The sequence below is a fragment of the Mesoplodon mirus genome, assembly GCF_964341445.2.
Source record: "Mesoplodon mirus genome assembly, chromosome: 15".
Taxonomy (NCBI): Eukaryota; Metazoa; Chordata; class Mammalia; order Artiodactyla; family Ziphiidae; genus Mesoplodon; species Mesoplodon mirus.
The window spans coordinates 71,312,687-71,336,412 of record NC_138991.1 but is presented as its reverse complement, the minus strand read 5'-3'; the positions used below and the strand labels follow the sequence as shown (position 1 = coordinate 71,336,412).

Sequence of the window (23,726 nt, the reverse complement as noted above, 5' to 3'; positions counted from 1 at the left end):
ATAGGATTGTGTAGACCTGGTACAGGACCAGTGAAATAAAACAGACTCACTATGTCTATGGGAGCACAGTGTACTACAGATGATGTATTACACATCAGTAGAAATAGAGGGCTTAATTAATAAATGGCGACAACTGGCTTTCCACCTAAAAGAATAAAATTAGATCCTTAGCTTTATGCCATTCACAAAATTAAATTTCAGATGGATGAAAGATCTAAATAGAAAAAACAAGACTTATAAGTATTGGAAGTAAATGTAAGAGAGATGTTTATAATGAGTGAGTGAGGAAGGCCTTCTTAAGCCATGCAGAAAATGTAAAAGTCATAGGAAAAAGACTGATCAATTTAACCATGTCAAAATGTATTGATAAAACTCTAAAACAAAAAATGTACCACAAAGTTAAAAGATAAACTAAAGACTGGGAGAAAATATCTATAATGTAAGAAATCAATGCTCAGTATCTAGAATTCATAAAGAACTCCTATCAATAGTATAAACAGAAAAATGAACAGAAAATTCAATAAAGAAAGAAACCGAATGGCCAATAAAGATGTGAAAAGATGCTCAAACATAACAGAAACCACAGAAATTCATATTAAAAATGAAATGCCATTTTACACCCATCAGTGTGGCAAAAATTTAAAAACCTAACAATACCAAGTGTAAATGAAAATATGGGGAGATGGTAATCCCTTAACACCACCAGCAGGGGTGTAAGTTGGGACCAACATTCTGAAAAGTACTTTGGCAACATCTAAAAAAGTGAAAAATAAGCATAGCATATAACCGAGAAATTCCTCTGCTAAGGAGACATGTACAAGAATGTTCTCTGCAGCATTATTTGAAATTGTGAAAAACTGGAAACAGCACAGTGTCTGCCAAGAGCATGGATAAACAGTGGCTATTCATTTACTCCACACAATAAATGAAAGAATTAGATATAAGAATTAGATATAATTATATCTAGCAAGAATTAGATATAATTATATCTAATTAGATATAACTAGATATTAAGACAGGTAGAACTCCAAAATAACCAAATGAAAAAAAGCTGTCATTTGTTACATTCAGTGTATCATTTACGTAAACATAAACAAAACAAATCCTACATATATAGTCAAATATGAAAATGCAGACTTGAGGAATTCATGCTGATTTCAGAATAGTGGCTCTAGGGGTGGAACAAAGTTAATGGAACTGAGGAGGAAACAGAGACTTTACCTTTATAACACTTAATATTTTTTGTAAAAAAATTAGCTAAATATTTGCCAACTCATAATGGTAGTACACAGATATTAGTTACATTATTCTCTACACTTTTCTATAGTTTTAAAATTCATAGTTTAAAAAAAATTAACAAAAAAGGAATGCATCACTTTCCAACAGCAGAATAAAGGAAAGAAAACAATATGTGTACCTATTAAGTCAAACTATAAAAATATGAACGGAAAGAATACAAATTAACTTCAGGATAATGACTGTCTCTGGGAATGGTACAAGCAAGGAGTAAAAAAGAGACAAAAGCTGTACCAGTAATGCTTTACCTCTTTCAAGATACAGCTGGAGCTGGCAAAATGTAAATTCTGAGGGGTGGGTAGAGATGTTTCGTTTCTTTATTTTCTGTACCCTGAAGTATTTTATAATTTAAAAACTGAAAATAAACAATAAAAATAAGCTCTGCATTTAGAAACACTGGGAAATGTTTTCTGTAAATTGATTTGCCTTCTTTACCAAGATAAAGAAGGAAGTAGTTAAAGAACATGGTATCACCTTTGTGGGAAGATTATATTTTCCATCTGGAAGAGAAAAACTCTGAATTTCTCCACATGCAGCACAAAGAAAAGCCATCTTGGTACAAAGAGGCTTTATATTACTGACGCGAACAACTGTGCCTCTCAGAGCAATGTATTTTCCATAGTAATTTGCTCGGACATTCTTGAGCTGTGTTAAGGGCTCATAGTTGTATACCCTAAAAACAAAAACAGGAACATATTTATCTATACATTTACAATGAGCAGAAAGCTGAGGTTGTCTGCATTTTCACAAGTCCCTTTTAGAAGCAATTATGGAATTCTCAAACCATATCACGCCCATATATATCAGGAATTTTACAAGTATTAAATCATTCTTAAAAAAAAAAAAGTTAAATCTTCCCTTTTCCTCTTGTCTCGCTGGCTGTTCTCTAGGGAAAAAGGAAAAAAATAATGCCAAAAGGAAAGTCTCAGATTCAGCAACTTCTGAGTCTCCAACTTCTTTTTCGAGAAATGTTAGGAAATGTCTTTTTTAAATTCTAAGGAAAAAAAAACCAAACAAACAACCTGGATGATTACCTTATTCATCTCTTCTAATGAGAATTTAAAATCTTATAATACAATAAAAAATTGAATTCAAGAAAAAATTCCATTTGTTCTCTGTGTTTAATAGAAATCTATTTCTATTAAATAGTAATATTAACAAATTTTAATCACACCACTTAGTGTATCACATGGATTATTAAATGTAAATAGCAGGGTCTTGATAAGCATACATCCAAAATCAATGCTTACAAAAATTTGCAGGTTCACAAATCAACTTATTTAGGCAGAAAAAGCTTATTTCTATCATGATCTCTTCAAATTCAGCAGGTTCACTTGGGTGTGATGACCAATGAGTTAGTAAGAAACTCATATGCTTTTTACTGATTTCTTTGGGTTTATAAAATGAGGTTCTCACTCTTAAATAGTCTTTAATGCCTGTTTCTGAATAATACTTCAACACCAGCAAATTCCTCACCTTGTATGAATGTGTGGCACATTTACCATTGTTTCCCCATTTCTAGACAATCCTTCTTGGGCTTGTAACTCAGCTGCATGCCTTTCAAGATCCTTAGTTAACACCTAGACAAGACAGACATTTACTCAAAAGTTTGAAAACAAGATATCCTCTTGAAGCAGAACTCTTTTATAGAGAATATGAAGTTAAGAATATAAACAGTTCAGAAGAGCATATTAACAGAACTCTAACTGCCCTTTAAAATTCTGATATTTAATTATGATTACTTATTTTATAGTGGATTATGTTTTACCTGGGATTTTGCAGTCCTTGGGCTGGAAAACTCCAGCATCCCTGTCTGCTACCTTCTGTCTCAACTAAACCTAGTATTAAAAGTCCTTACAGTAGCCCCCCAAAGCTATTCTGGACGGATTCTGGAGAAAAAATATCTTCTACTTCTCCAAATTCAGTGATTAAGATAAGGAAAATAAAGATGACTTTTGAAATAACCAATATTTACTTCCTTGGCATTTGACATTCAGTAAAATAAATATTTAACATCTACTTGTGTACAAGGCAGTATGCTGCCAGTCTGAAAAAATGAGATGCAAACATGCAGCTATAATTGCTACCATAAAGATTTACAGACAGAAAAACCATGTGAGTTTTGAAAAGGGGTCATGAGAAAGGTTTCAGGGTGACAACTGAGTTAGGCCCAAGACATTTGGACGTGTGAGGCAAGGGGCATTCTATGCCAAATGGACAGCACGTGTAAGAATCCTAGAGGAAGCTTAGTTTAGCTGGATGGCAATGAATGAAGGAGAGCAGGGAGAGGAAGTTGAACCAGGTTATGGAAGGCTTTCAGTGCCACACAGAGGGTTTGGATATCATTTGGCAGGAAAGAGTCACCACAGTTTCCAAGGACAAATCGTGTTTTACCACATATGGCAACAGTTAAGGAAAGATAATGAAGTCTTACGACAGAGGCTGTTAAGGATGGAAAAGAGGCGGATTTAAGAGATATTTTAGAAATAGAAGTGAAAGGATGTGGTAATTTAGACATGAAGAACTTATGAGAAGGACTTCCCTGGTGGCACAGTGGTTAAAAATCCACCTGCCAACGCAGGGGACACAGGTTCGAGCCCTGGTCCGGGAAGATCCCACACGCCGCAGAGCAACTAAGCCTGTGCGCCACAACTACTGAACCTGCGCTCTAGAGCCTGTGAGCCACAAGTACTGAGCCCGTGTGCCACAACTACTGAAGCCCGTGCGCCTAGAGCCTGTGCTCCGCAACAAGAGAAGCCACCGCAGTGAGAAGTTCATGCACCGCAACGAAGAGTAGCCCCTGCTCACCGCAACTAGAGAAAGCCCGCACGCAGCATAGAAGACCCAACACAGCCAAAAATAAATAAATTAATTAATTAATTAAAAAAAAAAAAGAACTAATGAGTGAGAGGAGTCTGAAGACAACAGCCAAGGTTCCCAGCCTTGGGTCCCTAGCACTGTATACATATTTGCAACGAATCTTTGTAATGAACCCTCACCTGGATACCCTGACCTCCTCTGCTTTATGTCCAGTCCTCAGTACCACTTTAAGACACACCCTAAACCCCACCATGCCTATGAAGTCTTCCTCTGACAGGATAGCAACCTTTCAGTTCTAGCAAAGGTCTGTTGGTAAAAACTAAGAATCTTTTAGAGAAGGTAGTTACTGTGAAATCTTCCTTTAAAATTTTGACAAAAGTCTCACAAAATCAACACTTACCTGATGTATTGCCAGACCCATGCAAGCCAGGGTTTTGTCAGGTGTATCCCTTAATTCATTTGCTATATTTGGTATCAACTTAGCTATTTCGTCATCTTTTGTCAGTTCTTTAAAATCCACCAAAATACTTCCCTTTCTTTCTATTTCATCCTATAAAATATTAAGGTATGAAAATAATGATTGCTTTTTTACCATATATGAGCATTCAATCACATACTTTGAGAAAGCATATAATGTTAATATAGTGATAATATCAGCTCCTGCAGCTCAATATTAAAAAAACAAACCCAATCAAAAAATGGGTATAAGACCTAAATAGACATTTCTCCAAAGAAGACATACAGATGGGCAAGAAGCACATGAAAAGCTGCTCAACATCACTAATTATTAGAGAAATGCAAATCAAAACTACAATGAGGTATCACCTGACACCAGTTAGAATGGGCATCATCAGAAAATCTACAGACAACAAATGCTGGAGAGGGTGTGGAGAAAAGGGAACCCTCTTGCACTGTTGGTGGGATTGTAAATTGATACAGTCACTATGGAGAACAATATGAAGGTTCCTTAAAAAGCTAAAAATAGAATTACCATATGACCCAGCAGTCCCACTACTGGGCATTATGCCCAGAGAAAACCATAATTCAAAAAGACACATGCACCCCAATGTTCATTGCAGCACTGTTCACAATAGCCAGGTCATGGAAGCAACCTAAATGCCCATCGACAGATGAATGGATAAAGAAGATGTGGTATATATATATATATACAATGGAATATTACTCAGCCATAAAAAGGAACGAAACTGGGTCATTTGTAGAGACATGGATGAATTTAGAGACTGTCATACAGAGTAAAGTAAGTCAGAAGGAGACAAACAAATATCGTATATTAACGCATACATGTGGAACCTAGAAAAATGGTACAGATGAACCGGTTTGCAGGGCAGAAATAGAGACACAGATGTAGAGAACAAACATATGGACACCAAGGGGGAAAGGTGGTGGTGGTGGGGGGTGGGATGAATTGGGAGATTGGGATTGACATATATGCACTAATATGTATAAAACAGATAACTAATAAGAACTTGCTATATAAAAAATAAATAAAACTAAATTTAAAAAGTTTTTTAAAATATGGTGATAATAAGTACTATAAGTTTTGTGCCAAGCACAGTTCTAATATTTAAAATATATTAACTTATTTATGTCTCTTAACAACCCTTTGTGGTAGGTATTAATAATACTCTCATACTCTCATACTCCAAGGCAGTCCAGTGTCTATAATCACAATCACTAGCACCTCAAATACACTGTTCAATAAGATGACACATAAAGGTGGACTAGCAGCTTTGTTATGCAAGAACCTTACCTTATCGTATAAATCAATATGCCTTGTGAAAAAATTTTCAAATGCTTGAATCTTCTCAATGAAAGGAGAGCTGTCACTGTAAACTAATCCAACAAATATGGCATCAGCACTAATAAAAATTACACACGTACAAGCATATTTTTCATGAGACAGAAGAAACACTATATACATGGTAGATGACTTCTCATTGCTGTACATTCTGATTACGTTTAGATAAGAACTGGTATAGAATGTAAACATAAGATTCTAAAACAAGTTTAGGTCTGCATAATCTGAAAGGCAGATAGGCAGTGTCTCTCTCTAAAGGCACCAATAACTGAAAATCTTTACATTGAGCTGTGACACCGAGTAAGACCTGCTAGTTCAAACAGCTTACATAATAAAGCGAAAACTCAAGCCGCATAGCTTGGGTTCTTGTGATCTCCACAGGGAGATCAGCTCCGTGCTCTGTGACCACCGAGAGGGGCGGGATAGGGAGGGTGGGAGGGAGACGCAAGAGGGAGGGGATATGGGGATATATGTATACGTAGAGCTGATTCAGTCTGTTATACAGTAGAAACTAACACAACATTGTAAAGCAACTATACCCCAACAAAAATGTTAAAAAATAAATAAATAAAATATGTTGAGGTTTAAAAAAATTTTTTAACTCTTATTTCTTTGCAAAGAAAATCCTACTAGTCCAAATAGCCATTTGTCAAATCCCTTCCTGAGATCAGGAGAGGCAGACTACCACCCGACTCTGGTCCCAAAACTGTAAAGTTATCTTCCACATTGTAAAGTTCTATAACATTTTTGAATTGGTCTCCCACAGAGAAACAGTACAATGAAGCAGTTTGGAAGTACAACTGGCCAAAGGCAACTTGTGAACTCCATTTTTAGAACCAGTCCAAAGATCACTTCTAGTATTCTGAGCTAACTGCTAGGGAAATACTGTGGGTGTTAGTGGCTAATGCATCCTAAAGCATCAAAAGACACATCAACTATGAAACATAACATTTCTATATACCAGAGAAAAACAGACTTTCAACACAGAAAACATCTGTAAAGCACTTCATTCATTCACAGAATGAATACTGAGTGCCTGGTATGGGGCAAGATCCTTGCCCATAAGCAGTACAGTCCAGAGGATAAAAAAAACACAGATATACATAAACACAAAACCCATACCTCATAACAAACATATGATACTATCAGAGCATGGGAAAGATGATTCTCCAAACCCATACAGACAGACGTATGATGTTAACTGATGTTCTGGATTACAAAAAGGAGATTCCTTAACTATGTTAATACACAAACTGTGTTGGCTGTTGTCTCTTGATTCCAAGCCTACTCTTCTATGTTCAGCTTTGTGATTCTTCAATCAAGATCTGCACAAGGAATTTCCCAGACTCCTGTAAGATTCTGACAATTAGAGGCAACTTTAGAGACTGGCAGGTGGCAGTAAGGAAGGAATTTATTCTTGTTTCCAATTCTTTTCAGCATCTCTCCAGCTACAGAGGATAGCTACAGTTCCAGCCTCCAGCTCTAAGCACCAACCATGCCACTCTCCTGCCAGAATTACCAGCAGCAACCTGCTTAATTCGCCTTGGTGGTCTGAGGACAGCTCTGAAAGATATCCTTCAGAGGTCCAAGCACAGCTTTGTGGGGTGACCCTCAAAGGTATATATATATATATATATATATATATATATATATATATATACACACATATATATATATATATATACACATATATATATATATATATATGCCAAATGAACAGTAATATGAGATGTAGCATCCAAAAAAAGTTAAAGAAAATAAGACTTATGGTACTTTTTGCACTTTTAACTCTACCTTCTGACACGTAAAGCTTCCAGCCTTTATATGGTATGAATTGATCCAACGTTGATTGTAGTAGCAAAGACTGTGGGGTTTGTTCTGAAAAAACAAACAAACAAAACCACGAAAACAGAATACTAGGTTAATAGAAACAGAACATTTTTTTTCCTATTTGCTTCTCCTTATAACAACGAGACCCTGACATGTTATTAACAGAATATCTAAGTTACAGATTTCAGTAAGAATTTTGGATATGAACATCCAAATATTACCTTAAGGGTAATGTCAAATAAAAGACAGACAAATTTGAGTTAAACTGCTTTTCATGACAGGCATGAACAGATTCCTTCACGAAGGAAAAAAAAAATTGCACTATCGTTGGTCTCCCCTACCAGGATGTTTTCCTGTGGCTTTATTCAGGTCACGTCTATGCTCTAGTTCTCTCCATTTTCCTGAGAAGCTCCCGCCACCTCTTCTTCTTTTCCAGCTTTGAAATCTTCCCCGTCCAAATCCTCTGCCTCTGTACTCTCCATTCATGTCTTTTAAAAGATAGAGATTAGGAAAGTCCTCATCAAAACTATAGGAGAAATAGTGCTCCTAAAAATGTATTAACATAGTAAATAAGAAAAACTAATATATATTATAGTTTGAGACCAGCAATGTTGCACAGCATGGTACAAACCCCAAACACTCTGCAGTAATTCTTCTAATCCTCATCTCTTTTTAAGGCATACCACAGATGTTTAACCAAGCATACTGAATGCTTACGCCTCTTCTTATTTTTGTCATGGGATTTATCATGGGATAAAAATAAGAAAAGGTATAAGAAAAGGTACCATACCTGTTTTCATGGAACTCCCACAATAGAAATGAAAATAAGACAGGTAATTAACTCTAAGATACCTCTGTAGTGTTGTGAGACTTATTACAGGGCAGCACTGCCTGAACATTATCCTGACCTGTGACATTAGGAATATATCATCATAGCTCCTTATATATAGACAATCCAGCTGTGCCATATCCACTTTTATCAGCTATACATGGTTATCCTTTTTTTTTTAATTAATTTACTTTTTTTATTTTGGCCACACTGCATGGCTTGTGGGATTTCAGTTTCCCGACCCAGGCCACGGCAGTGAAAGCACCAAATCCTAACCACTAGACCACCAGGGAACTCCCTGGATATTCTTACATAGGTATCTAAGACAGATCTTTCTGGGGAAGTACAGGAGTGGGATGGGTACATACAAGTTTCAACCTTTCTTTTCCTGTAGGGGCCAAAATGGAAAAGAAGTTAATTTTCCAGATTTAGAACGACTGTGTTAAAACGACAATGAAAGCAAGATCATTTCTAGGCCAATACTGATAGATGGGTTATTTGCAATTTTTAGATAAATTTGTTGAAATGCAATAAAGTTTTTCTGAAAGCATATCCATATTTGTTAATATCATTTTGGGGGCTATTATCCCTTGCTGCTTTTTTCTACTTTGTACATGGTGAGATACTCATTTTAAAAAAATTTTTATTTTATTTTTTGCCACGCCGTGCGGCTTGCAGGATCTTAGTTCCCTGATCAGGGCTCGAACCCGGGCCCACAGCAGTGAAAACACTGAGTCCTAACTACTGGACCACCAGGGAATTCCCAAGACTCATTTTTATTAAACTCAAACCCATAAAGATAGTTCCTGGTTGAAAAGCAATAAATCAAAATATAAGTGATCTTTAAAAATGGGTTTTAAGGGGCTTCCCTGGTGGCACAGTGGTTGAGAGTCCTCCTGCCAATGCAGGGGACACGAGTTCGAACCCTGGTCCAGGAAGTTCCCACCTGCTGCGGAGCAACTAAACCTGTGTGCCACAACTACTGAGCCTGCGCTCTGGAGCCCACAAGCCACAACTACTAAGCCCATGTGCCACAAGTACTGAAGCCCACGCGCCTAGAGCCTGTGCTCTACAAGAGAAGCCACCGCAATGAGAACCCTGCACACCACAACGGTCGCTGCAACTAGAGAAAGCCTGCGCACAGCCACGAAGACCCAACGCAGCCAAAAAAAATTTTTTTTAAATGGGTTTTAAAATAATTCATATAAGTAGAGCACAGGGCAGTGAAACCATACTGTATGATACTGTAAGGGTGGACATGAAATCATGCATCTGTCAAATCCCACGAAACTATACAACAAAAAGAGTGAATCCTAATGTAACTATGGGTTTTAATAACAATGTATCAACTTTGGTCCATCAATCGCAACAAATGTATCACACTAATGCAAGATGCTAATAATGGGGGAACTGGGGGTGGGGGAAGGGAAGAGGACCTATATGGGAACTCTGTACTTTCTGTGCAATTTTTACAACAATAGTTGTAAACCTACAACTATTCTAAAAAATAAAGTCTGCTGAAGAAAATAGTTTACGCGTACAACTCAATATCCAAAAAAATGAACAGAGGACTTGAACAGGCATTTTTCCAAAGAAGACTTAGAGTTGGCCAAGAGGCACATGAAAAGATGCTCAACATCGTTAATCATCAGAGAAATGCAAATCAAAACCACAATGAGATATCACCTCACACCGGTCATAATGGCTATCGTCAAAAACACAACAAATAATAAATGTAGGGGAGGATGTGGAGAAAAGGGAACCCTAGTACACTGTTGGTGGGAATGTAAACTGGTGCAGCCAGTATGGAAAACAGTGTGGAGCTTCCTCAAGAAATTAAAAATAAGGACTTCCCTGGTGGCCCAGTGGTAAAGAATCTGCCTTCCAAGGCAGGGACGCGGGTTTGATCCCTGGTCAGGGAACTAAGATTCCACATGGCGCAGGGCAACTAAGCCCCCACGCCACAACTACTGAGCTCACGCACCTCAACTAGTGAGCCTGCATGCCGCAAACTACACAGCCCACACACTCTGGAACCCGCGCGCCACAACTGAAAAGAAGAGAAAACACGCACGCCACAACTAGTGAGAAGCCTGCGCACCACAACGAAGAGCCCTCGCACCGCAACTAAGACCCGACACAGCCCCCCAAAAAAATTTAAATGAAGTATAATCTATAAAAATTGAATCACTGTGTTGTACGCCTGTAACTAACATAACATTATAAATCAACTATACCTCAATAAAGCAGTTCATATCCTAAGGATAAAAATAAATAAGAATATATCCATAGACTGTAGTGCAATTCATTACAAGACAGCGTATCCGCATCTTTATTTAAAGCGATTTAAATTAGTAAATAAGTTAATAACAAGTTCATGTTATGGGCACTAACAGGGCTTTGATAATCATCTAGACCACACCATACGTTAAGAAACTGAAGACCAGAGAAATGAAGCGAACTGATCAAGATCAAAGTTGTCTGTTGACAGTACTGAGCTCAAACTTCATCTCCACATTCCCAAGCTGAAGTGCTCCTTCGACGATGCTACATGCCGTATCTTTTTCAAACGAGGTAATATGGTGAGAACAACTAGTAAAAATTCCAACATAAATGCAAGAGGTAGGACTGGAGAATGGGTAAAAGCCACCCGTCGGGCTTCTATGCTTGGTTAAATACCCCACTTCATTTGCGTCTCCTCAAGACTAAGTTCTTACTTGCAAAAGATGGAGGTCCCAAAACTCTCTTAGTTCATGGCTGGGCTGGTTCTTCCTTCCTCTCGGGGGGGAAGCACGACGGGGCGGAGAGGAGACTCCGCGGTGCGAGCTCCTCAGGTGTCCCTGCCCAAGCCCCGCAGACTCTTCACCTTCGGCTCTCCTGACGTCCCCGCGCGGGATCGAGGCTCATCTGTAGGAGCGGCTTGGGGACCTCAGCTTCTCCACCGAGGCCGCACAGCGGAGCCGGAAAATGTCTAGAGCAGGGCGCCACAACACCTCTGCTAACCAAACCCCAGTTTTCCACGTTCTTTTTTGGCGCTTCTGTGACGCAACTTCCGCCCGAAGCTGCGGCGAGACCGGAGGGGCGTGATGGAGGGCAGCCAATCAAAGAGATCGGCCTGACGGAAGCCTTGGGGCTCCCGGAAGCTGCCCTGAGGTTCTTACCGGAAAGCGGAAGCGGCGCGCGGCACGTGGGGGCGGTGCCGGTCGGAGGGCTTTGAGTCCTCTTGATTTGTGGGAGGTGAGGCTGCCGGCGGCTGCACCCCAGGGCACCGGGCAGAGCGCGGGGAAGTGGAGAGAAGCTGCGGAGCTCGGAGACCGGCTGAGCGTCATGGAGGGCTCTGAGGAGCAACCGGGCCCACGGCCACCGCATCCCGGGGACCACCGCATCCACGACGGCGACTTCGTGGTGCTGAAACGGGAAGATGTGTTTAAAGCAGTGCAAGTCCAGCGGAGAAAGTAAGTCGGGTCGCTGGCCTTAGGGGTTCTCCGCCCCCATGTTCTAGACACCCTCTCCCTCCAGGGTTCCATTCTTGGATTCCCAATCCATTCTGGATTCCCAATCCTCTCCCTCGTTATCTCCTCTTGGATCTTCCCACAGAGACCTTTGCCCCCAGGATCCCATCCTTGGCCCTCGAGATCTCCCTCACTCCTTCTGTCTTCCTACAGAACTCGCCTCCGTGATCTCATACTGGCCCTCTATCTTAAGCATCTCACTTACTCTTTCCAGGGTCCTTTTCCCATTCTTGGCCCTCAGGTGCTCCGCCCCTCTCTCCAGGCCCTCATCCCACCCCCTGTCCTGGGGTTCTTGCCCCAGGTTTTGAGTTATTTTTTCCTGTCTTCTCACAGAACCCACCCTTCACCCTCTAGTCTCATTCTTGCTTTCCAGAGCCCCCCTCATCACAACTTTATTTTGTATTCTTGAAACCAGGGCTTTTTGCTTTTCAGAATTTCTGATTAGAAATGTGTAAAGTGCTAATACGAATTATTTAAGCTTTTTAATTGAAGTATAGCAGTGCAGCAAAGTCCTTAGGTTATACGTTCGATGAACGATTCCATGTGCAGATGAACCTTTGGTTTTTCTTTCTCGTATTGTCCTTTTAAGTTGCTTGATCGTGAGATGTGGTTGTTTGAGTTTGCTTCTTACAAATGTGCTCTTTTAGATAAGAGCTTTTCATTCCCAAGGAGACAGACAGTAACATCTTTATTTCTAAAAAGTATTCTTTAGACATTTATTTTGAAACACTTTTCATCAGTTTTCTTGGCAGAAGCCATAGCATTAGTTTCCATTTTGTTTAGAAAACGACTCTTTGAGCTCAACTACATCCCAGGCCAGACTCTCCCTTCACTGTTTCCTCTGGGCTGCACTCATCTGGTTGGGCAGAAGCAATCCTGCCTCTGTGAGCAGACTCTGCACATCCCCCTCTTCCCCAAGGAAGGTGTGGCTCCATGTCCTTCTGACTGGGTCCCACTTTCCTGACTAGGGCAGTGACCTCTTGTCAGGCCAATCAGTTTGAGTGACACACCCTTCTTTGCATATCAGACCAGCTGCCAGGGGGTAAACCCAACCCAGCTCAGACACAGTGTTTTGCTAGCACTGGGCTACTCTAAGGATGAGGTGGGGGAGGGTACACATCTGGGCTGAGCTGAGTTTCAGCTTCTCTGAGGGGATTCATGTCAGCAAATAATTAGAGTGTCTGTTATGTGTTAATCACTGAGGAGCCAGCAAAGAGCAAGAATTGGCCCTGTCTGGATACTTAGGATCTTGGAGAAATTCACTCAGGTGGTTCAAGTAAGGAGACTTAATGAAGATGTGACACATACACATACAGAGATGTGACAAGGTTTAGAGAACCAGTAGAGACTGGTGATACATCCAAGGGTCTAGAATTGTAGGAAGCCTTCAGCAAGGGAGCCTGTGTGATGCGGTCTGTGCATTCTGTTATGGTTGGCCTCTTGGGGCACAGAGAAAGAAAGAGAAGGTGTAGGATGGGGCATAAAGAAAATTAACCAGTGTACATCTTTCAGAATGCAGAGTTCTGTTGATATGGGCCATGTCCTGAAGCTAAGCAGGGCTTCCTGAGATCCATTTGTTCTTTGCTGGATAGACCGTGTGGTGCAGTGGAAAGAACCAGGCTTTTAGGTCAGGCAGACTTGGATTTGAATCCCAGCTCCTAGTGTGTAACTGAATCTTGGGCAAGACACTTTTCCCTCAGTTTCAAGTTTGCTCATCTGGAAAGAGCTGTGTCCCAGGATTACTTAATTGAGAATTAAATCAAAAAGTATGAAACACCAGGCACATACTACCTAACCCCTGATCGACACTCGGTGGGTGTTAGTTTTTGTCTTTTGAAAGGAAAGTTTTTTTTGTTTTTATGGGATTTCCCTTTTAAATTGTAAGAAGATAAAAATCTGGGTAATGGGAAAAGCTAAGATTTGCCTGGGCCTCAGTAGAGCCTCATCAGTGTTAGGTACTGTTTACACATGTGTAGATTGTCAGTAATGTTCATATGTAAATATTTGCTTTTACTGGATGATTTTCAAAGAAAATGGCCAGTTAGGCCAGGGAATTTGTTAAATCCCTGTCATCTCAATGATTGTTCAGTTTTGAGATTTTCTTGTGTAAGTTACAAGAGGCGTCACAGTGTGTGTCTCAGTGGCATGGCAATCTTGCTGCTCAGGAAATCCGAAGTCTGCGAGTTTGGACATCCTGTCAGACAGTGCAAATTGGAGCCAGACCAATGCCTCAGAAGAGGAATGTCTTCTGTCCTTGTTTCTCATTCCAAATTCAGTGTTTTTGTGCCTTCTTTATTAATTTTGTGCAGTGTTTTGTGTTTCTGGCCCCAACCCAATCCTCTCTAGTTCATTTGTCGGTTCATGGTCAGAGATAATGCTGCTGATCATCCTTTAGGGAGACTGATTATGAAATAACCTAGATTGAACAAATCTTCCCTATACTGAATACAAATGAGATTCAGCTAATTGATTGCATTTCTTCCCCAGAAAAGTAACTTTTGAAAAACAGTGGTTCTATCTGGATAACGTCATTGGCCATAGTTATGGAACCACATTTGAAGTAACCAGTGGAGGAAGTCTTCAGCCTAAGAAGAAGAAGGAAGAGCCTACTTCAGGTGCACTGTACTACTTAGGATGTATGAAATAGATGCTCTTGAGCTGGCTACTCAGAAACCTGTCAACTCGAATTAATTCTAGAATGCTAGCCCAGGCTGTCCCCAAAGAAATCTAAACTCATAATCTAAGAACTGTAGCTTGGTGGAATTAATTAGGGTCTGCCTTTGGCCTTGAGATACCTGGGTTCTGACTCCTGCCCATCATTAACCAGCTCTTCGACCTTGGGCCAGGTATTTGATGCCATGAATCCTTGCAGCTTCATTGTAAGAGTGGGTGTGGAGCCCTGTTGGTGTCTAGAAGTTACCAGCTCTTGAGGTAGTTAACATATAGGGTAAGGATAAGAGGTCTGGCTTTGAATTCAACTGACTAGGTTTAAGTTCCAGCTTCATCACTTACTTTGTAACCTTGACCTAGTTATTTGGTTTCTCTAAGTTTTATATTCTCATCGGTAAAATAGGGCCATAAATACGTTTAATGCCCAAGCTGTGGTGAGTGTTCAATCATATGACACAGAGGAAGTTCTTAACAGTGCCTTGCCTGTTAGAGTAACGACCCCATAATTTTAGTATTATTGTTAATTAAAATTAAATACTTAAAGTTTTATCAAAATAAATGTGCTTAAATATTTTATTAATAAAATTAAAATACTTAATTATTAAAATTAAATAATTAAAACACTATTGAAGTTCTGGTTCAAACCAGTTTATTAATTACTTTTAAATCAACATTCATGTTTTTATTAAGCACCAGATATGTTCTAGACATGATTAAGCAGTGCAATTTCAGCAGTTCCTTAGATAGACTATCCCATAAAATTTATTTAGCAGTGGGGAACACCAAAAATAAGCAAACAGCATAATTTCAGATGGTGATGTGTGCTGTGCAGATGATAGAGCAGGGAGGTGTACTGAAGGCTGATTGAAAGATGTGAAACTTGTCTGAGATGGTGAGCTCAGCCCTGAGTGATGGAAAGGATCCACCCACTTGGAGATGTCACGAGAGCATTCCAGACAGAGGGAGCAGCAAGTGCCAAAGCCCCGCATTGAGACCATGCTGCTGTGTCTAAGGAACAGAAAGAAGGGCAATGTGGCTGAGTACAGGGGTTGAGAAATGAGCCCTGGAAAGGTAGCCAGGGGCCAGGTCATATACAACCTTGCGGGTCGTCTTTGAATTGCTACTGGAAGCCACTGTGGGTTTGTGCGTTGGAATAGATGAGCCAATTTGCATTTTAAAAAGAGAACTTTGGTGTCACGTAGATTGTAAGGGGACAAGAGTGGGAACAAGAATATGAGTGAGTGGCTTGGGGTAGGCGTGACAAGAAAGGATAGTGGATTGGGGTGGGGGCAGTGGAACTGGAAGGCCAGATTCAAGTGGCTGATGGGCTGGATGTGGATACGAACTTAGAATAGGAAAGATTTTTAAATAATTTCAGATCATACATGTCATAGAGCAATTTTCTTCCTTAGAGACCAAAGAAGCGGGCACTGATAATCGAAATATAATCGATGATGGGAAATCTCAGAAACTTACTCAAGATGACATAAAAGCTTTAAAGGACAAAGGCATTAAAGGCGAGGTAAAATTCAAAGGACTTTTTTTTTTGTTTTCATTTGGTATTTAGGAGATTGCTTGCATTTTAAAGCAGACTTCTCCTAAGGTAAAATGTAAAAATACTGTACACTTCTGTTAAAAATAGCTTGAAGTGTATATGCAATTCAGTATATCAAAGATATTGTTTCTTATAGGCAGGAATGTAAGTGGATGACATTACTAATAGTGTTAGCAAAAGAGAATTTGATAACTTAGTGCATCTCAGAGCTTAACTTTGTTCACTTTCAGTAACGTTTTCAGCCAGTGTCTTCAGGACTGACAGTTTTCTTTACCTCTCTTCTCCCTTTATTGTATGTCTGTTCTTTTACTTTGATTTAAATGGAGTTTAAAGTACTTACATTTTAATACAAATTCTAGATAGAGTATAAAAATACAAAGTTCACCCATTTGGACTTCTGTGGAAAAGGGCCTGGAGAATCAGACCTTTGGATACATTCTGGGGTAAGAAACCTTTGAAGTATCTGTGCTGTGAAAATAAAGTTTCAGGAAATCTGCTTGCTCCTTTTCTTGTAGGAAATAGTTCAGCAATTAATTGAAAATAGTACAACATTCCGAGACAAGACAGAATTTGCTCAAGATAAATATATAAAAAAGAAGAAAAAGAAGTAAGTAATTTTTGTTTTTAAAAGGATGAAAATATAAAATCTTTTTATAGATTAATAAAATATACTATTAAAAATAAAATATTTTTAAACTAGCTTTTTAAAATTGATGTTCTGTTTTTCCTTCCCCAGATATGAAGCCATGATTACTGTTGTGAAGCCATCCACCCGCATTCTTTCAGTTATGTATTATGCAAGAGAACCTGGAAAAATTAAGTACGCTTTGTTTCCTTTCAAAAGTATAATTGGGGGAAAGTATATCTTTAAGAAAGTCATGATTTTAAGTAAAATGAAAATCTTGCTCATCTGCATAAAGTGTCCTCCTACTTCATAAATTGTAAGTCCTTTTTTACTATTGCCTCCAAAGCAATCAATAATCTTATCAACACCATTTTTATGAAACAAACAGAACTTGAAAAATTATGATTAAAATAGCAGACTTTGCTCAGCTATAAATGAATGAATCATTTTTTTTCCTTAGCCACATGAGATACGATACACTAGCCCAGATGCTGACGTTGGGAAATATCCGTGCTGGCAATAAAATGATTGTGATGGAAACATGTGCAGGCTTGGTGCTGGGTGCAATAATGGAACGAATGGGAGGTAAGATTTAACGTTTTCACGTTCATTAAAAACCTACCATGATTTGAGACGAGGGGTCTAAAAAACTCAAACTCATGGAAAGTGAGGTTGAGTTACTGGAAGCGAATGAAATGACTTGGGTGTGCCTGCACAGCTCCAGTCTCTGGGACCTTCCTCCGTAGCCCACAGCTCCCAGCCTGAGCTGTGCTGGCACTCCCGACGCAGTGTCCTTTCCAGCTTCTGTGTCAGTGGGGATGGTTCTGAAGCCTGTGACTGGCTAGGACCTCCAGGACCGTGATTTCAGTTAAACTGTTGGATAGCTGGTGCTCATTTTACCGGCCTGAATTGAGAGTATAGGGTGGGAAGAATACTAGGGATGTATTCTGTACTAGAAGAGTACAACACAGCCTGATTTGTCTGCCCTTTTTATGACCCTGTTGAAGATAAGAGCTTCTAACTACCCTGTTTAAAGATTGGACTTGGGGGATGCTGAGAACCAATCACCAATCATGTGACATACAAAATTTATATGATCACAGGGTTTTACTGTAGTGTCAAGGGGGGTACACTTCTTTAAGACTTCCTGTGTACCTGTCTGGAATTCTGTTACCCCCATTGGGAATACGCATGGACTCCAGATGGACCCCCAGAGGAGCTGCATCACCTTCAACCTCTGAACAGCGTAAAGCAGAGAGACCTTCAGTCTCCTTACTGTGGAGTACCCCAAGGGTTGCATAGTCTAGAGCTGCCTCCATTGAGCAGATATTTGTTTCTTTTGTCTGTTCAGGTTTTGGCTCCATTATTCAGCTGTACCCTGGAGGTGGACCTGTTCGGGCAGCAACAGCATGTTTTGGATTTCCAAAATCTTTCCTCAGTGGTCTTTATGAATTCCCCCTCAATCAAGTGGACAGTCTCTTAAATGGAACATTTTCTGCTGAGATGTTATCTTCAGAGCCAAAAGACAGTGCTTCGGTTGAAGAAAGTAATGGCACACTGGAGGAAAAACAGACTTCAGAACAAGAGAACGAAGACAGCATGCCAGAGGCCCCAGAGAGCAATCACCCAGAAGAACAAGAAACAATGGAAATTGTCTCTCAAAATCCAGACTATAAGGAGCCTAAAGAGAGAGGAAGCAAAAAGGATTATGTAAGAATGTTAAGAGTTCCCACTACCCTCAGTATCTTCCTCAGGCTTCATTTAACTTCATGTAAGCCCTGAGATTTGATTTGGCTTTGGAGCATCAGCTTCCAAGGTAACAAATATCAAAACAGAGAAAAAGTGTGTGTGAGTGTACACACGTGTGATTTAATCTTTGGGATGGAGCTTTAGGATACAGAAGCATTGTATAGGTGGCTGCATGGTAGTTTTATAACCAAAGGGCTCTCTTACGTGTTTTCAGCTTCCTTATAAATGATCTCCTCCTGTTGCCTTAGTCCAAGTTGATAAATATTATTAAAATGTTTTGACAGACCAGTGTTTCCATAAACCCGACTGAATGACCTCAGTATGTTGGTATCTTATTTTTCTTCTTGAAGATTCAGGAAAAGCAGAGGAGACAAGAAGAGCAGAAGAAAAGACGTTTAGAGGCTGCTGCTCTGCTGAGTGAAAGAAACGCAGACGGGTGTGTTGATGAAAGAACACAGCCGACACCTTGGTGCTCGTGGGCCCTGCTTCAAGCAGATTAGCATTTTCTGTCTGCTTGTCTATTTCGGTTGTAATGAGGGCAAACACGATGATCCTGTCCTGGGTTTTTAAAGAAAGGAGGCTGCATCTGGCAGAGATGGGAAATTGATTATGCTGCTTTCAGAGTTTTAGAAGAAATTGAGATTTCTCCAATGATGGCACATCAGATTGGGCTGTGTAGTCCCGCTAGGTGCAGGTTGGGGGGCATTCCAGGTGATGTGATACTGCCTAAGGGCATGGGCTAAGGAAAACCTGACAGGAAAGGCAGATTCAGGTATCTGCAAAGCCAGTATTACAGTGTTGGATTTGCTTCCAGATTTTTTTTTTTTTTTTTTAAATCAAGACTGTCATCAGAGTTGCCAACTCTAAGTTGGCCGCTTGGAGTTGCCAATCACCATGAGAGTTTATAATCCAGTTTGTGTTTCCTAGAAAGTAATAGCTCGTGATTTTATTGTTGGACTCTCTAGAATGTTGTATTTAAAGTGCTTCCTTGTGTGAGTCATGCAAATAAATACGTGATATTTTAAATGCATTTTAAAACCTATGCTCTGCTTTGGGGACATAGAGAAATAATTTGTCTAACATTTTCCTTGCAGTTTAATTGTAGCTAGTCGTTTCCATCCCACTCCACTGCTGCTGTCTTTGCTGGACTTTGTGGCTCCTTCAAGGCCATTTGTGGTCTACTGTCAATATAAAGAGGTAATACTGAAACAGAGTGGACAAGAATTCTTGCATCTGAATGTTGATTCTCAAATTGCACCCTTAAAATAATTATTAACAGAACTCTGTTTATGCCTTTAGCCTCTGTTGGAATGCTACACAAAACTGCGGGAAAGAGGAGGGGTCATCAATCTCAGGCTGTCTGAAACCTGGCTCAGAAATTACCAGGTATGTGTGCTCACAGCCAGTCCTTGGGAGCTGCTCTCCTGGGTCGCTGGCTCTGCACAGTAGTGCCAGAAGCTGTTAATTAGGGATCTCCCTGTTTCTATCTATAGAGATGAAAGAGTCTCACGTCTATAACTCAGAGAAAGTGCCCTGACCTTTCCGGACCCTTTTTTCTTTTTTCACGTCATGGTCTATTACTCAGATACCCGAGTCCAGAGACATTTAAAATGCAAACAACTATGGTTCATGTTTCCCCAAGGCCTTGAGATCACTGTAGAGGGAATAACTGATAATAGCAAAATCCCTAGGCTAACAAGAAAGTGACCCTTTCCTTTCTGCTGGGATGTCTTTGCAACAAGTGTTCGAGAGGTCCTGGTGGGCTCCGTGTCAGTTCATGTCCTCTGGAATGTATATGCGAAGATAGAATTAAAAGTGTAAGAGAAATGCCTGTGAAAGATAAGACAAGAGGGAGCAGGATTAGGCAGGGAGAGCTGTCAGACCGTGATACAGGTCTGATGCCTATGAAAAGTGGGAGGAAGGAGGGGAGGGGAGGAAAAGCATGCAGTGCTGCTCTGAGAAAGTCTCAGCCAGGATGATGAGGAACCCCAGAGCAAAAATTGCCCATTACAGGAGTCCTGTGTTGGACAGAAATGGTCTAGTTGTGGTACCCATGCTCAGTTATCAACTTGGAATAGCCTCCCTGGGTGTGAATCTCAAAGAAGCAGCAGCTAGAGGCATTCTATTGCTTCAGCTCACAGCCAGTTCCCTCTTAGAGATCTGGGGGTGCACCTCCATGGCTGTCACAGGCCCTGCCCTGCTTCCTGGACATCTTACTTAATCCAGGACACTCTGCAGACCTGGGAAACCCTGTGCTTCTTGGTAGTCATCTTATTTAGCTCTGGGAACAGGAGAGAAGAATTTTTGACAGAATTAATAGAGTGTTGGAGAAAGAAGGCTCTGGATGTATGTCCAGTAGCTACTTCTCCATGGACCCAGCTCCACTGTTGACCATGAAGAAAGAGGGAGAAAACCAGGCCCAGAGCACTACACAAACCAGTTGCCCTTTCACCACCAGAAACTTGCTTCAGGTTTAAGAGAAATGGTTTCAGTTTTATATTTCAAAAGAAAATCACTTAAACCAATTTCTACGCTTTTATCTGCACTGTCGTGTGAAAGACGGACCTCTTTAGGAATTGGTCTGATTCAATTGGTCTCTCTTCAGGCAAATCTGTGTCATTTAAATGTTCGTTTCTGGCATGTGTATTGTTAACATGGCTTTATCTGCTTAGGAAAACATGAATGTCTGTCTTTCTGTCTTGATTAGGTTTTGCCAGATCGAAGTCATCCCAAACTACTGATGAGCGGAGGTGGGGGATACCTTCTCTCAGGCTTCACTGTTGCCATGGACAACCTTAAAGCAGACCCCGGTCTCAAATCCAGCACCAGCACTTTAGAATCACACAAGACTGAAGAGCCAGCAGCTAAAAAACGGAAGTGCCCAGAGTCTGACTCAGCCTTTCAAAAATTGCTTTGAGTTTTGTTCTCAGACATTATGCAGTTAGTAAGTAAACTTTAAATGCCATTGCTAATTGTGTTTTCATATCCTAAGAATGAGAACATGTCTATACCCCTGTTCGTGGGAAGGACAGGTAAGCCTTTTGTCCACCTCTGACACAAGATTGGTTCTGTCTGTCAAAACCTCGAGCCAGAATACCCAAGCCTGGGGTAAGCAGTAGACTGGTATATGGCCAGTTGTGTTTATTTCACAGAAATCCTCTAAGTACTTTTAGTGCTCTGTGCAAATATCTTGAGAATTTAGAGATCAGAGAAATATATTTATACAAAACTTTGTTTATATGTTAAGCCAAGTGGCATCACACACCATCAGTGAAACTTGAGTACTGAAACGGAGGAATCTGTGGAAGAAATTTCCTCTGTTCATTATGTTCTCTTCAACCTAAGCAATATGAATGTGTGTGAGACTTACAGTACCAAAACTGTCCACCCTTTTCCCTCCAGTGGAATAAACTTCGAAATGTTTTATGTTTTATTGTTTTGATAGTTGATGACCTAGAAAAGATCTGAGTATTTATTTTACTGCTGTTTTTATCAGTAGAAAGGTGTTGTAGGGTACTTTTTGGAATTAATTTGCCAGTCCTCTCATCCTTTGTTCCAAATAAAGTGACTAGAATTTTTGTGTACTACTAAATGAAACAGAAATGTCTTTTTCCCTCCCCAGAGGCTTACGGAGATAGATAGACACATGTATATGGATGTTGGTATCTGCGCATACGTACGTACATTTATATGTGCACACACATCCACATGGAGACAGAACACACTGTCCATGTGAACTGTAACAAAGTTTAGTGCAGGGCTTAGACCAGTCCTCATTGCATTAGTGTCACTTCTTGTCAGCAGTATTTTCAAGTGCCTTTTTTTGGTGATCATTAATGCTGGTTTGTTGAGCTCTGGCATGACCAGTGGTTAGCCTTTCTAAGCTCTGAAAAAGTGTAATTAAATTATTTGGTCATCTGCAGCCAAGAGAAGTGTTTCGAGGAAGCCACGGCTCTCGCCCACTGAGAGTGAGTCTTGCTCACTAAACATGCTCATCGTGTGTATTGTTCATGTTGTTACAGAATAGATGCAGATCATCCAGCAAGGGGCATCTCAGAAAAAAGAAGAAATTGCTTTTTCCTAATAGCATGTACTCTTCTAAAACTGGCCAGTGTGGTTACCAACAACTACAGTTCTGATTCCTCTTTCTTAAACCAATTGCTTTTAAAGAACAAAAGCGTTTCCTACTGTGATCCGTCTGACTTACATGAATGACGCTGCCAGTGACGCTGCATTCATTGGCTTTCAGCTGACTGTGACACGTGGTCTTTGTAAGAAAGCGTGCCTGGATCGGCACATCACTGAACATGTCCTTGCGGACAGTTGTCACTCACATGCAAGCAGTCAAGTTTGGTCAGCGAGAACACAATATATGCACAGACTAGATTCAGTAGTGGCTGGTCTCCACTGGTCACTGTTGTTAGAGCCATCTCCTACTTGAAACTCAACCAGTTTTCAAGTCCCAACTCATTCCATTCATTGTGGGGGTCTGCACTGCCAAGGCCCTGTGCGCCCATATAGCTGCCCCTGGAGTTGACATGTGGACTTTTGCACCAGGTTAACTCAGAGTTAACCTTTACTTGTTATGTTGTCTCATTCATGTAATTTACTTCATCTTTGAGTACTGATGATTTAATTCAGTGGTTTGAAAATTTAGTGTGCACCAGAATCCCCTGGGGGGGCTTATTCAAACACCGATTGCTGGGCTTCACTGAGTTTCTAAGTATTAAGTCTGCAATGGGGCAGGAAATTTGCATTTTTAAGTTTCAGGTGACTCTAGTGCTGCTGGGCCGGGACCCACTCCTTGAGAAACACTTCTGTGTATATACACACACATCAAGAGTGTCTTGTTTATAAAGTGGACATCCACCTTTGGAGCACATGAGTGGGTAATTCTATGACTACTAGACATCCAGTCACCAGGAGAGCTATGTGAAATAGCACTTTAATGAGTGGCCATCAAAAAATAAAGACAAAATCATTAGGTAATGTCCATCTTACTTCTCCATTGGATTAGGGTA

The 23,726-nt window shown here is 40.3% G+C and overlaps 2 protein-coding genes across 5 annotated transcripts in view; one reads left to right on the top strand and one right to left on the bottom strand.

Annotated features, from left to right (window-relative positions):
- MCM8 (minichromosome maintenance 8 homologous recombination repair factor) overlaps window positions 1–11,604 on the bottom strand; it is a 37,899-nt gene extending 26,295 nt beyond the window's left edge. For all 3 annotated transcript variants that reach the window (XM_082645689.1, XM_082645690.1, XM_082645691.1), the window contains exons 1-7: window positions 11,312–11,604; window positions 8,107–8,253; window positions 7,730–7,813; window positions 5,888–5,970; window positions 4,517–4,666; window positions 2,773–2,876; window positions 1,771–1,969 (exon numbers count right to left, since the gene is read on the bottom strand). In XM_082645689.1, the coding sequence (XP_082501815.1) occupies window positions 1,771–1,969; window positions 2,773–2,876; window positions 4,517–4,666; window positions 5,888–5,970; window positions 7,730–7,813; window positions 8,107–8,251 (765 nt within the window). In that variant the 5' untranslated portion in view covers window positions 8,252–8,253; window positions 11,312–11,604. The remainder of the gene's footprint in view (window positions 1–1,770; window positions 1,970–2,772; window positions 2,877–4,516; window positions 4,667–5,887; window positions 5,971–7,729; window positions 7,814–8,106; window positions 8,254–11,311) is intronic.
- A 163-nt stretch (window positions 11,605–11,767) lies between these two features.
- On the top strand, window positions 11,768–22,898 carry TRMT6 (tRNA methyltransferase 6 non-catalytic subunit). 2 transcript variants are annotated; one of them, XM_082645698.1, is made up of 12 exons: window positions 11,768–12,049; window positions 14,594–14,721; window positions 16,189–16,298; window positions 16,847–16,938; window positions 17,068–17,151; window positions 17,417–17,541; window positions 18,308–18,666; window positions 19,056–19,141; window positions 19,800–19,902; window positions 20,005–20,091; window positions 21,413–21,649; window positions 22,728–22,898. In XM_082645698.1, the coding sequence occupies exons 1-11, from the start codon at window positions 11,922–11,924 to the stop codon at window positions 21,620–21,622; spliced, it is 1,512 nt and encodes a 503-aa protein (XP_082501824.1). In that variant the 5' UTR covers window positions 11,768–11,921; the 3' UTR covers window positions 21,623–21,649; window positions 22,728–22,898. The 2 variants fall into 2 exon arrangements, with proteins under 2 accessions (XP_082501824.1, XP_082501823.1); XM_082645697.1 differs by having other exon boundaries at window positions 21,413–22,898.
- Window positions 22,899–23,726: the final 828 nt, after the last annotated feature.